General features: G+C 35.3%; 1 protein-coding gene across 1 annotated transcript; it reads right to left on the bottom strand.

Annotated features, from left to right (window-relative positions):
- Positions 1-4617: 4617 nt before the first annotated feature.
- Positions 4618-5654, bottom strand: LOC140968968 (myb-related protein 308-like). Its single transcript, XM_073430181.1, has 2 exons — positions 5392-5654; positions 4618-5175 (listed from the first exon to the last, which is right to left on the bottom strand). Exons 1-2 carry the CDS (start codon positions 5652-5654, stop codon positions 4743-4745), a joined length of 696 nt encoding a protein of 231 aa, XP_073286282.1. The 3' UTR covers positions 4618-4742.
- Between the last annotated feature and the right edge of the window lie 7618 nt (positions 5655-13272).

Raw genomic sequence — 13272 nt, 5'->3', positions numbered from 1 at the left:
ATATTTGTGAGATGTTTGTTCTCCTGTATTAAGAGATGGTGTGTTTTTTTTGAAAACACAGTGAGTGAGTTGTACACCATAAAATATTATAATGGAATTATTTTCATCTTGTCTGTGGTTTTTACCGTAATAATTTTTAGGGGTTTTTCACGTAAATCTCGATGTCCATTTTATTCTTTATTTTCATATTGATTATCTCAAATTACCACACGTGGGATCAACAATAATTTGTATTCCTTTTTTTTTATTTATTATCTATACATAGAGACGCGTATTTAATTAATTTGTTGTTAATATAAACTAAGAAAAATAAACAACCGGGACCTCATAGGTTCTTGATTTTTCGTGCTTAATATTTTATAACATTGATATATAAATTGATGGGGATAATTTGCTCTTATTACACGTTAAGTTGTTGTCACGTAAGATTAGTTAAATGTCAAATTAAATTATTATAAGAAATATGGAAATCCTGTAATTTATAAAATTAATTACGTGATGTGAAGGCAACCTTGTGTTTGTTTAAATGCTCGGGAGTCGAATATTGCACCTTTCTTTGGTTTACTTTCAAAATCAATTAATTTGAACAGTTGACGACGGGAAGTCAATTGGGCTATCGTTTTCAGAAAAGAGTGCACACATAACTTGTAAGATTTGTCGTTATTCAATGCCATGGAATGTCTTTTTTTTTTTAGTAGGGACGAAATTTTGTTATAATTTGGTCTCGAGTTAAAAAATTTGTCTTAAATTTGAGATATTGATGTCAGATGTAAGGTAAGTCACCGACAATTGAATTTTGATATTGTTGTACGTATTTTAACAAAGTAAAAAACTTGTGTGAGACGGTGTCACGGATCGTATTTTGTGAGACAGATATCTTATTTGGGTCATCCATGAAAAAATATTACTTTTTATGCTAAGAGTATTACTTTTTATTGTGAATATCGGTAAGTTTGACCCATCTCACAGATAAAGATTCATGAGACCGTCTCACGAAAGACCTACTCTTTAACAAAACAGTCAAAAAAATATTGTTCTATTTATTTTTTGATTTTTCTTTATCACTTTGTTATCAAATTATTTACCCCCCTCTCGTAACTCAAACGCATCGTTTTGCTATAATTGTTTTATCGAAGTCCATAGGTCGTAATATTCGAGCAAGTTAAATCTTTAATACCACGTTCATGTACAAATGTCATTTTGGCTTTTAACATCGATTGTGAAATCTATTACGTGTCGTTTTATCAAAATTATTGTCGGTTCGTTTGTTTCATTCAAATTTTTTAAAGTGTACAGCAGTCCACAAACATCATATTTCAACTGATATGCCAATTATAACAGTTGCGACTCTCATTAATTAATTTATTGAGTAAGTCTCTTGTAATACGGTCTTACGAATCTTTATCTGTGAGATGGGTCAACCCTACCGATATTCACAATAAAAAGTAATACTTTTTCATGGATGATCCAAAGAAGAAATCCGTCTCACAAAATACGACCTGTGAGACCGTCTCACACAAATTTTTTCCTAATTTATTAAACCAAAAAACATTTAGACATTTATAATATAGGAGATTTTATTGAAGCTTGTTTCCTTTAATAAACTTTAAAGGGGCAGATGCACTTGACCGCAATTTTATTTGAAAATTTGTATTGTTTTTTTTGTCTTAAAAATTATAAAAGGGTAGCCTTTTTGGTTATGCAAAGAGCCACTGTTTACGAATCGTCTTGCTTCACTGGTGTCTTCTTGCTTGCAACTTTTCATGGGATTTTTTTTTTCTGGTTGGACTTTTAAAAGCTTTTTTAAATTTTTTTTTTTTTCTATTTAGAAGGTTAGTGATTGGTTCTTTTCCATTCAGAATGTCAACAGGACAAAATAGTTGGTTGGTGAGCTTCCCCATAATATTATTATTACTTGTAAATAGTTTAGTGGATTTGATTTTTTTTAAAAAAAATATTAAATCAAATTAGTTTTAATTGTTTGACTGATTTATTTATTTATTTATGGATTTCGGACCAATTAATTTAATTTTTTTAATGTTTTTTACTGAATTAAATTAATTATTTCGGATTCAAATATATAAAAATTTAAAAGTCTGGACTCAAATAATATTCTCGAATCCAAAAGTAGCTCATGTAATCAATCTCATCGAGAAAAAAAATTGAAATTATTTACGTTGCTCTGAAATTCATCAAACATTTTTGAATGATATAATATTTAACTAGTGTTTAATTTTGTAGGGAAAAAAAACCATAAATTTGGTTATTTTATGGTTAAAATATACTATAAAAGAAAAATTATTTCGGGAGTGATGAAAATTTTAATTTGAAGAAATGATTGCTTATGCTTTTTTAGGAAAAAATTGTGAAGTAATAAAAATATATTTGATTTTGTCGAAAAAACAAGTCTAAGAAAAAAAAAGCACACACTTAGACTTGTGGTGTCGGAGTTGAAAGTTATAAATGTTCGTTGAATTTTTGAAAGTGATGCGACGATAAAAAATAATATTTTGGAATTTTACTTAATTATAAATTATATTAAATTGATATTAGAAAATTATCAGAGAGTCAATTTTTTTTTGTTTTTTGAAGCAATCCTCCATTTGTTATACCAAATAATTGGTTGATTTTAGTATCTTTGTTATTAAGTTTTCTACTTCTGAATATATTTTTAATTTTTTTACCATTAATATAAACGGTAGGTATTAAATTTGTACTGAATAATATATTAAAATTTTTTTATATCAATATAATATATAAATTTTCATCTTTAAAAGTATCAAGTATTTACGTATGCTTAAAATTTAAAATTCTTCACAATGTAAAATTATCAACTAAATATTAAAAAAAATGCTTAAAATTTAAAAAAAAGATTTAAAAAAAATATAAATATAGTGGTAAACACTTTATCCTACAATTGATATTATAGTCAATGTCACAAGTTTGATTATCATTGATCGCAAGAAGTGCAATTATTGGAAGAGAGATTGTTGAATTGCAATAATTATCATTTGTGAGAGAGCAATCGCAACGTGACGCTTGGATTGTTATTCGATTTAAAATAAGCTGCATTGTTATTCTGAACTATAGCTTTTGACTTAATGATGAGCGTTTTATGAGAGCCGAGAGTTTGGTTCGATCCACATTGATTACAAGGAGTACAATTATAAATAGGAAGATTGTTATAATACAGTAATTGTCCTGCTGGTTAAAACAATCGAACGTTATGTTTATACTATTGTCCAATTTAAAATATTAAATATTCAATGAATTTCAAATAAAAATGAAATTGGAAACCCTAGATACAATAGCAGATAGCATAATTGAATGAGTTTGGTAGATTAGATGGAAGCTAGCCGACCAAATTTAAATAAACAATTGCCAACTATCATGTCATTAGGGATACATGAATTGTTGACGAGTTTGACTTGTTTTAAAAATCTTAAATTAAATAATATATATAATATGGAAACAAATATTTATTTATATTTATTTATTTATTCACTCAATAATCTTCGTTTCTTCTCATCCTCTCGCAGCTTATCCGCTGCTCCCACCATTCCTATCTTCACACGGAGAAAAAGACAAACAGTTGACAGAAATTTCTCTGCGAATTTCATTTAAAAATAAAATAAAATTTACATCCACGTCTTATTTATATTTATATATTTTTGTAAATAAAAATATATATGTTTGGAATACTATATTTTAATAAAGATTAAATAAAAAAAAGTCGACTTTATATTTTTAAGTTCTTAATTTGTTTTATTATGAATTTTAGATTATTTTTAGTAGTATTCCGATTTTTATGGAGATAGCATGGCACCAAGTGTCCTCGTTTCATATGAATGAGATTCCTTTGTTATTTCTTCAATTACGTCGAATCATATCTAAATTTCTACGCAGTTCCTTGCTTACAATATAGCATAGGATATTAAGACAAAGGTAATCGAGAAAATTCGAAAAACGACCCTCTTAAGAATATTTCTTAATTAAAAAAATTCAAATATTTTTTATGTGACACTTTCTTGTCTTGAAAAATTAATATATAAAAGTACTTGGCTTAATTAAACTAAGAATTTAAATAAATTAATATCGCATGCATATGAAATTCATGAATGGGGGAGTGTGTGGATTATGTTAATTTATTACATTATAATTTTATAATTATACCAAACGATAATAATAAATGTAAAGTCAATGAGCCTACATTTTTTGGGTCCTGCAATCACAGTCCTCGTGATAGTTCATGCGACACTTACTCACAGTTTTAATACTCTCACGCGATGGTCCATCGATCGATCAAGCAGTCGATCCCCCGAAATTATCATCCGTATATGTTATACTAGCTAGAGTAACATTCTCTTTTTAACATGCTTAATTGATTATTTGATGTGTGTAGTTTTTTATTTTAATTGCGACGATTAATTGAAGACATTGTATTAAAACATAAAAAGAGAAATAAACCACTGAGAAAAATTGTGCTACGAATAAAGAAATTATCGGACATGAATTTGTAAAGCACCAAACCTCTGCAAGCTGTGCAGTAAATATAATGCAATTGCTAGTACGCTACTGTTCATGAATTGAACCAGAGAGAGAGAGAAAGAAGCCATACTATACTCACAGAGAGACTTTCATTAATTGACGTATTGAATTAATTCTCTTACATTATGAATTGATCTGTAATATAAAACAAGAAAAATTGGAACCTGAATCCCAGATCCAATTCTCATTTCATTTCATTTCATTTCCAAGCTTCTGTAATCCAAAACTGCGGTTTTCAATCCAAGAAAATCGTATCTTTCAGAATCATTTCTCCTCCCACTTACCACCCTTCCTCCCGTCTTCAATGATTCTTGGTGTTGTTGTGGGTATGGAGGGCTGATTCGGAGCTCTAGATTCAAGTCCTGATAATCGATAATGCCATTTTCTTCCAATTTATTAATCAAAATGCCGCATGCATTTCCTTCTTGAATAAGATAATCTTTTGCAGCAGAAAAGGAGACGGTTTTAGTAGTTTCTTGTACTGCAGTTGGCTCAGGGTCGTCGATTGATCTGTGCGTCGTGGGATCAATCCCTCGGCCAACGAGTCTCCTCCTTATGTGTGTGTTCCAGTAATTTTTTATCTCGTTATCTGTTCTTCCTGGTAATTTCCCTGCAATAAGAGACCACCTATACAAAAATCAAGAAAATCCCATTATTTCTCTCTTTTTTCTCTCTTACGAATCAAGCTTATATATGTTTTATCTTTTAAAACAGAAATTCAAATGTGTAATTTTAGTTTTAACCCATAGTTCTTGATTCGTTTTATTTACCCTAACTAAGAAAATTTATCGATAAATTCGAAGACTGGAGCATGCAACAAACAAAAAAAATGGATCAACTTACTTGTTACCAAGAAGGCTATGGAGTTTGATGATGAGTTCATCTTCCTCTTCTGTGAAGTTTCCCCGCTTAAGATCAGGCCGCAAGTAATTGATCCATCTCAGGCGGCAGCTCTTCCCGCAGCGGAGGAGCCCTGCTGCTTTGGGCAGAGACCGCCAGCATCCCTCGCCATGAGCCTTGATATAAGCTATGAGCCGATCGTCTTCTTCTTTAGTCCATGCCCCTTTGTTTGTGTGAGCTTTCTCACAACAAGGAGACCTTCCCATGNTTGTGTGTGTGTGTGTGTGTGTGAAAAGTGAAGTAAGTTTGGTTGTGCTTGAGATTGAAGGGCGGCCACTTGAGTATAATAATAATAAGAGTAGGNACTTGTTACCAAGAAGGCTATGGAGTTTGATGATGAGTTCATCTTCCTCTTCTGTGAAGTTTCCCCGCTTAAGATCAGGCCGCAAGTAATTGATCCATCTCAGGCGGCAGCTCTTCCCGCAGCGGAGGAGCCCTGCTGCTTTGGGCAGAGACCGCCAGCATCCCTCGCCATGAGCCTTGATATAAGCTATGAGCCGATCGTCTTCTTCTTTAGTCCATGCCCCTTTGTTTGTGTGAGCTTTCTCACAACAAGGAGACCTTCCCATGTTATTGAAAACAAGTTGAAAATTTGAAATTGAAATCCCCCACTCGTGAAGTATATTATAATTAAGTTTAATTTCTCGATCGGAAAAAATAAAAGAACCCTTTATTTTGCTTCTTTTTTTTCCCCNCGATATTCACAATAAAAAGTAATACTCTTAGCATAAAAAGTAATATTTTTTCATGGATGATCCAAATAAGATCTTCGTCTCACAAAATACGACCCGTGAAATCGTCTAACACAACTTTTTGCCTAATAATAATAATAATAATCTATAAAGAAAGGGGGGACTCTATACAAATTAATTATTGTACGTAATTATTAATTTTCCATGAAAAGAAATTGATATATTTGTACCTATGTTTCATTATAAATATTGGATCAGTTTAAATCAATTCAAAATATATATATAATATATTTGTTTCCTACAATAACTATAAAGTTTTAACGCGACAAATATTGAGTAAATTAAAATAACCTAGTTTAATTTAGAATCTTAATTTTACTTTTTTTTTCTTGATGTGAGCATGGTTTGCTATAGACGTAATATCGATATCTACCAAAATATCAAAAATTAAAATATACATCACTAAAATTGAAATTTGACAATATATATGATCAAAATCACACATAAACAAACATGTATAACCAAAATTGTAATTTTTCCAAAAATGTATATAATCGATATACTAATTTTTTTTTGGTCAAAACAGATTGTACAAGCTCATTTGAAAACTAGTATCAAACAATAGATACTTTAAACACTTGGGCATGTTATCATATATTAAAACAATAATGTTGTATTTTGATTAATGTATTTCAATTTTTTTCAATTTTTTTTTAAATTTTTAGAGAAACATAATCATAAACTTCAAATCTACGCTTGCATGTTTATATACTGTTTAATACTGATTAAGATGAATTTCAAGTTTACATAATAACGACAGTATTTAAAATACATTATACTTTGTATATTTAATATATAAGTAAGTAATGCGTAAATTTAAGGTACATATACACACTTTAGACATAGCCCCCCTCTAAAAGTTTGAAATCGTATAAAATGTTGGCTTGGTCGTCCCTAATTTATAATTTACATATATATTATATTATGTCGCATGATATTGTACGTCACATCGTCACATACTTGTATACACAAGTACGTGAACAATGTCTAGATTTTAGGCAACCTAAATCGAATATATCGTATATGATTTGTCTAGTGCGATTCATTTGACCGATCGACGTGATTTGTAGACTACCGCGTTAAGTTCAAATGTTTATCAAGTACACATGCTATCCTCGGTTGCGGGTTTTAAGTCACCAAAAAAAAGAAGAAATTATTGAAATAATAGTGGAAACATGAGCATATAAAAGTTGTGATCTCAACTCTGTTTCACATCCCAAAATTTGGACAAACTTTAATTAATTATAGTTTCCTAACCATGCGACAACCTTCCTCAACCGGCAGATGGACCAAAAATACACCAGAAATTGATTTGGGACCGCCATTTGCGTCATTCCGTTTGTTGGATTCTTGAGTATATAAAAAAACTGGATATAATGTGGTGCGGATAGAATCATCTACAGATGTCTTATTACGAGCCACGTAACTAAATTCGTCTTTTGTACACATTGATGAATGGCTGCTACTCGACAATATCTACACACAATCAATGAAAACATATCAAGAAGTAATTTACGCACGGACAATTAATCTAGTATAACTGGTTTTTGAACTAACTGCATGTCAAAATAAGCAGAAACTCCATTTTTGGTCATCGATCTATATTTGGTTCTTTGTGATAGTTAATCATCTTCGTTATTTTTGTTAGTTTTAAATTTTAGTCATTTTTTTTTCTGATTTGACGTTCATATGGCGCTAATATCTGTATGATCATCATACCAGCACTTCGGACGAAGACTAAAATTACCAAATTCGAAAAATACATTACTAAGATTGAAGTTCGATTATCTAGATTACTAAAATTACCGAAATCGAAAAATACATAACTAAGATTGAAGTTCGATAATGTAGATGTCTAAAATCTCAAAAACCAAATATAAGTGATCAAAAATACAAAACGAAATTTTCTGTACGTATCACTAGCATACCGATTATACCGAAATTTTGTGGTATATAGAGATTTCGATATGATATCGATATATACCATTTTATATATAAAAAAACAAACATTGTACTTTTAAAATTTTATTGCTTTAATATTTTAATTTCTATGTATTGTTTCGATATTTCGATATATACCAAAATCTTTTGAAATTTCGTACAGTTATCGTACCGAAAATTTCAGTATCATTACAATACTGGTACCGAAAAACCAATAATCTTCTATAAAGTAATCTCGATATACCAAAATTTCGGTGTTTTTTCCCACTCATATTTAATTGTTTTATGCCTTGGCATATACATTTTGCGCATTCGAAACATGAGAAATTAATTTACTGTCGTAGGTCTTCTGGAAGTGCAGTAGGTTGAATTACGAAAGAAAGCACCAAAAAACACGAGTGTGATTGTGGTTGCGTGTGGGCTTAATATGGTTTACTTTCGTCTTCTCTTTATATTTTCTCCGCAAAAATAGGGATGTAATTATAAGTTTAGGTGAAGTAGGGCAAGCCTTTTTTCGCTCTTGCTTCCGTGGGAGTAAAAAAGTTAGCTGATCGGATCGGAGCTAATCGGTTCCAATTCTTTTTAGGTTAGGTCTGGATGAATCCGACCAGACGACCGAGTGTTTAGCCTTGCTAAGTTACATGCCTATAATATCTGATGTGATCTCGCTGAAATGGGCTGAGCCGGGTCGGGAGCTCCAATGGATCAAATCAACAATTTATAATGTTTGGGGAATTTGATTGAAGATAATGGCTTCAATAACACCTGCAAACAAGAAAGGAACTCGTGAATGGGCGCCGGAGAAGTGTCTGACGTAACCACTCCGATGGTTAAGTCAGCAGGTTGAAGATGAACACGAGCAATATTTGGAAGAACATATGTATAATGCTTGAGAGTTCAAAGATTTCAGAATCTGTAAATGACATTAATACCTGCTATTTATAGTAGAAAATGAGGTAGGTACCTTGATTCCAGTACCACCTGCTAAGTATGGCAAGTCAACTGCCCATACCACAGCTTCTGATGACTTCTAGAACACTCCAAGCACAAGTTGTTCTGATCGATTAGACGGCATGTATCAATCATACTCGAGTGTAGTTCAATTCTCGAGGTGGCTGGCTCGGGTGGTTGATTACCCGGGTGATGGCGTGAGAGATCGGGCTGACCGGGCTGTTCGGAGAATGCTCGAGAAATGTAATGCTTGGGCTCTTGATGGTACCCGGGTCACCTTATGGGGGTATCACCACCCATCCCTAAAATAGTCGGGCTAGAGCTTGACTCGCTGTCCCGATAAGCCCTATCTGTACTTTTGTTGGAACATCATTCGGAGTGTAAGAGTATCGGGGGCTTCAAACATCCCGCAGATGAAATGGAGGGTATCATTTGTGACGCATGCGTTTAGCACTAACTTCCTGCCGAAAAATCGTTTCGTATTCCGAGAATCAGATAAGTCTGACACATCGATATGCGTGCACGTCCCTTCACATACCTGTTACAATTTCCTAGACTCATTATGATCGTCTGATTTGATCTGGATCAACGGTGGAGATTGGTTCCTTCCCCTTATATATAGTAATCCTTAATAGCAAATAATTATATGAGAAGTGTAATGGCAGGTCCAAGCAGTTCAAGGACTCTTGACATGTCTGAAGATTTCGGGGAATCTGCCTTGGAGGCTCGAAAGGCTACAATGGAGGATGAAGTCTTTCATAAAATTCTTTGCTACTGGGAAGAGCTTCAGGGGCTGAAGCTTCTTTATGAAACGGGAGAAGCTACTACTCCCAGATTAGTAGCAAAAATGGCAAAATTTCGGGAATATTTGCACATATCCGAGTGGTCAGACATCTTTACTGATGGACATGTCTTCCAGCTAATGCTTCGGAAAGAGAGGAGAAATCTCCATCAGATTGCTGGTTCTGACAGCTTCCTCAAGACTTCCACCGGAGTTCTAACCAGTTGGTTGAGGAAATGGGAGGCTGCTGTAGAAGAGGAATATTTTGATGTAATCCGTGCTAATGAATAATACAAGAAATATTTCTCCCAGTTTGTCTCGGTCATTTATTTTCCTGGTATCTTTAAATTTCACAAGTAGATGCATATATCAATAATTGAAAACTAAATGTCGTCATTCGAGAATTAATAACGGATAAATGATAAACCAAAATATCGAGACAATATACTCTAGGATTAGAGTAAGGCGCCGGGTCCTTAAATTTTCCGGGCTCAGATATTCCATTTGGTTGGGGTTCCCGGGTAATTCGCGCGATGTGTCTATGATGCATGCTTTAGTATTTATATTATTGAAAAATCGTTCCATATTCTGAGAATCCGACAAGTTCAACACATTGATATTCGTGCATGTCCTTGCGTATGCCCGGCTCAACTTCCAAAATTTATCCTAGGCGTTTGTGCATTTGTAGATCAACGGCTCTGATTAACTCCCTAATAAATGATAAGTCGTTTTGATTGGCTTGAAACCTTCCAACTTCTTCAATATTAAATGCCACTTGCCTATAAATAAGATGTTGGAAACGAAAGGTGACAATCATTAGTTCAATATGTCGAGTTCAAGTGAGTCGAGTGTTTGCAATAGTACAGTCACTTCCGATGATACGCACGTTCAGGCACCGGGCAGCATACACCCTTATCTGGAGGGTTTGAAGAGGACTATTGAAGAATATATCTGCGTAAAGGTCATGTCTACCTGGTATAAAATTCAAGATATCAGTAACATGCACCAAAACGGTCTGGCCCTCACTCATGCACAAAGAGCAGTGGCAAGGAAATACAGGCGAGAGCTCGAGGTAGCTCGAGTTGCAGATCTATCTACTGATCAAGTTCTGCTGCATGCAATGCTGTGGAAAGAATGGCATCAGCTGCACAAGATTTCAACCACCGAGTCCTTCACCAACCTTCACATTCAAGAATTGACCGATTGGATAACTGAGTGGCAAGATGATGTAGCTTTGAGAATAGCAGATGTAAGACGGCATCGACAACTTCCTTAATAAAATTTATATTAATGTACTTTGTTTCTTTAATTTTCTGTGCCCAAACTCATATAAACGGAATAATATACGACTATCGAATAAAACTAAAATGCCGGGACCTAATGGTTCCCGGGCTTATCATAAATCGTCGAGCCTCGAATTTCCCGGGTTCATAATAAAATGCCGGGGCTTGATATCGCCCAGGTTTATAAATAGCATGCCGTGCTTTCGCATTACCCCGGACGACAAATAAGACAAGTTCTCACACCACCCGAGTTTATAGATAAGATGTCGGGCTTTCACGCCACCCGGGCTGAGATAAGATACCGGGCTTTCACGCCACCCGGGCTGTATTCTTGGGTAACTAATTATTATAATGACGCATTCCCTTCTGGAAAGCTGTCAGAATCTGTACGCATTCCGATCATATAAATGATTATGACGCCTCGATTTATGCACTTGTCTTTTCACATATCCCGCCTAATCATCCCGCTCAATTTTCGAGGTTGATCTGGCTCGTTCAATCTATCTTAGATCAACGGTCGAGATCCGTTCCCCCTGCCTATATATATTAGGCCTCCTGTTTTCGATAAAACACTTACAAATTTAAAATCTCGGCGAAGCCCTTGCGAATTTTTCCTTGAAGCTCCTCCGCGCAAAAAACACTTAGCTCCGACGATCCTCCACCGTCTTCCTCCAAAAAAAAAAAACTTGTAAGTCTCTCCTTCGTAATATGTCTAATTCTACTTCCTCTACCTCTGGAGCTAATGTGCGGGGCTCTCCTAGCGACGAATCCATCGCACTGCGCTCTGACTCCCCTCCATCTCCCCCTCGCCGTTCTATCACTCAACCTTCTAAAAAACAAAAAACCCTTCTAACCAAACCCTCCTCTTCAAAACCCTCCTCCTCGGGCACTTCTCGAGGTCCAAGAAAGGACAAAGGTAAGGAAAAAGCTCGGGTTTCTGACCGTTCTTCTTCTGAGGCCCCGGGAGTTCCTTGGTTCTCCTCAATGAGCAGCACTTTGCGCTCGGGGTCGGACGAAGAACTCCGTACCCTAGGAGTTATTCCCTCTTCCTTTCCTATTATTATACCCGGACCCTCTGATCGGGCAGATAGCCCTCCTCACGGGTATACTACTTTCTTCCGGGACCAAATCAAGAATGGTCTTCGCTTCCCCATCCCTTCTTTTTACATCGAGGTCGCCAAATTCTTTGGGGTGCCTGTCAATCAATTTCATCCCAACTCTTTTCGCATTATGGCCTCGGCCTTTGTCCTTTTTTGTATGTATAACCTTGTTATTAACCCCCTTATTCTTCATTACTATTTTACCTGTAGGCTAGGTGATAAAGCATTTTCCCTTTCTGCCCGGTTTAACGCCCGGTTCCTTGATGACATTCCTTCTTCCCAGAAAGGATGGAAATGAAGATACTTTTTTATACAACTCCCATCCTCTCTTTCCTGTTTAACAGGGTTTCTTCCCTTCCTTCCTCCCCAGCCTGCCCTTCCCCGAGCTCACAAATTCGAGGAATTTTACATCCGAAGCCAAGACTTGGTGGAGGATCAAAAATTCTCGTCCTCCTCCCTTATTTCCCAGGAGCACTTGATTACCTATGGGTTGAGTGTCCGGGCTGAAGACCCAATAGATCGGGCAATTGACGAGATGGCTGGCTCGGACCCTCAACCCGGTAACTTTCTAATTCTTGTCTTCTTAGTTTGTTATTCATCTGTACTTTATAATCTCTACTAATCCTCTCTATTATTGTGCAGATTCCTCCAAAATGCAAGAGGCTTTTCTCCAGAAGTGGGAAGAGGAAAGGGTTGCTAAGGAGAAGAAATTGGCAGCCCGGAAGGCTGCTCGTGAGAAGAAACAAGCCGAGGCGGAAGCATCCCGGCAAGCTGAGCTGAACCGGGTGGAAGCCCAGCAAGAAGAGATAACCCGGGATTTATCCCGGGAAGACCCCGAAGACCACATTCCCCTCGTCCGGAGGAAGCGAAAGGCTGTCACAAGCCCGGAGCGGATTCTGGGTGAATCTAACCGGGAAGGAGGGCAGAGCTCGTCAACCACTCCTCCCCAGCGTCAACCCATAGAGGAGCCCCCCCAAGAGCTTCTTCTGACCGATCAACCCACCTGGCCCAACATC

This window comes from Primulina huaijiensis, chromosome 2, assembly GCF_012295235.1.
Source record: "Primulina huaijiensis isolate GDHJ02 chromosome 2, ASM1229523v2, whole genome shotgun sequence".
Classification (NCBI taxonomy): Eukaryota; Viridiplantae; Streptophyta; class Magnoliopsida; order Lamiales; family Gesneriaceae; genus Primulina; species Primulina huaijiensis.
The sequence above is the reverse complement of the archived record's forward strand: the minus strand, read 5'-3'. Positions and strand labels throughout refer to the sequence as shown.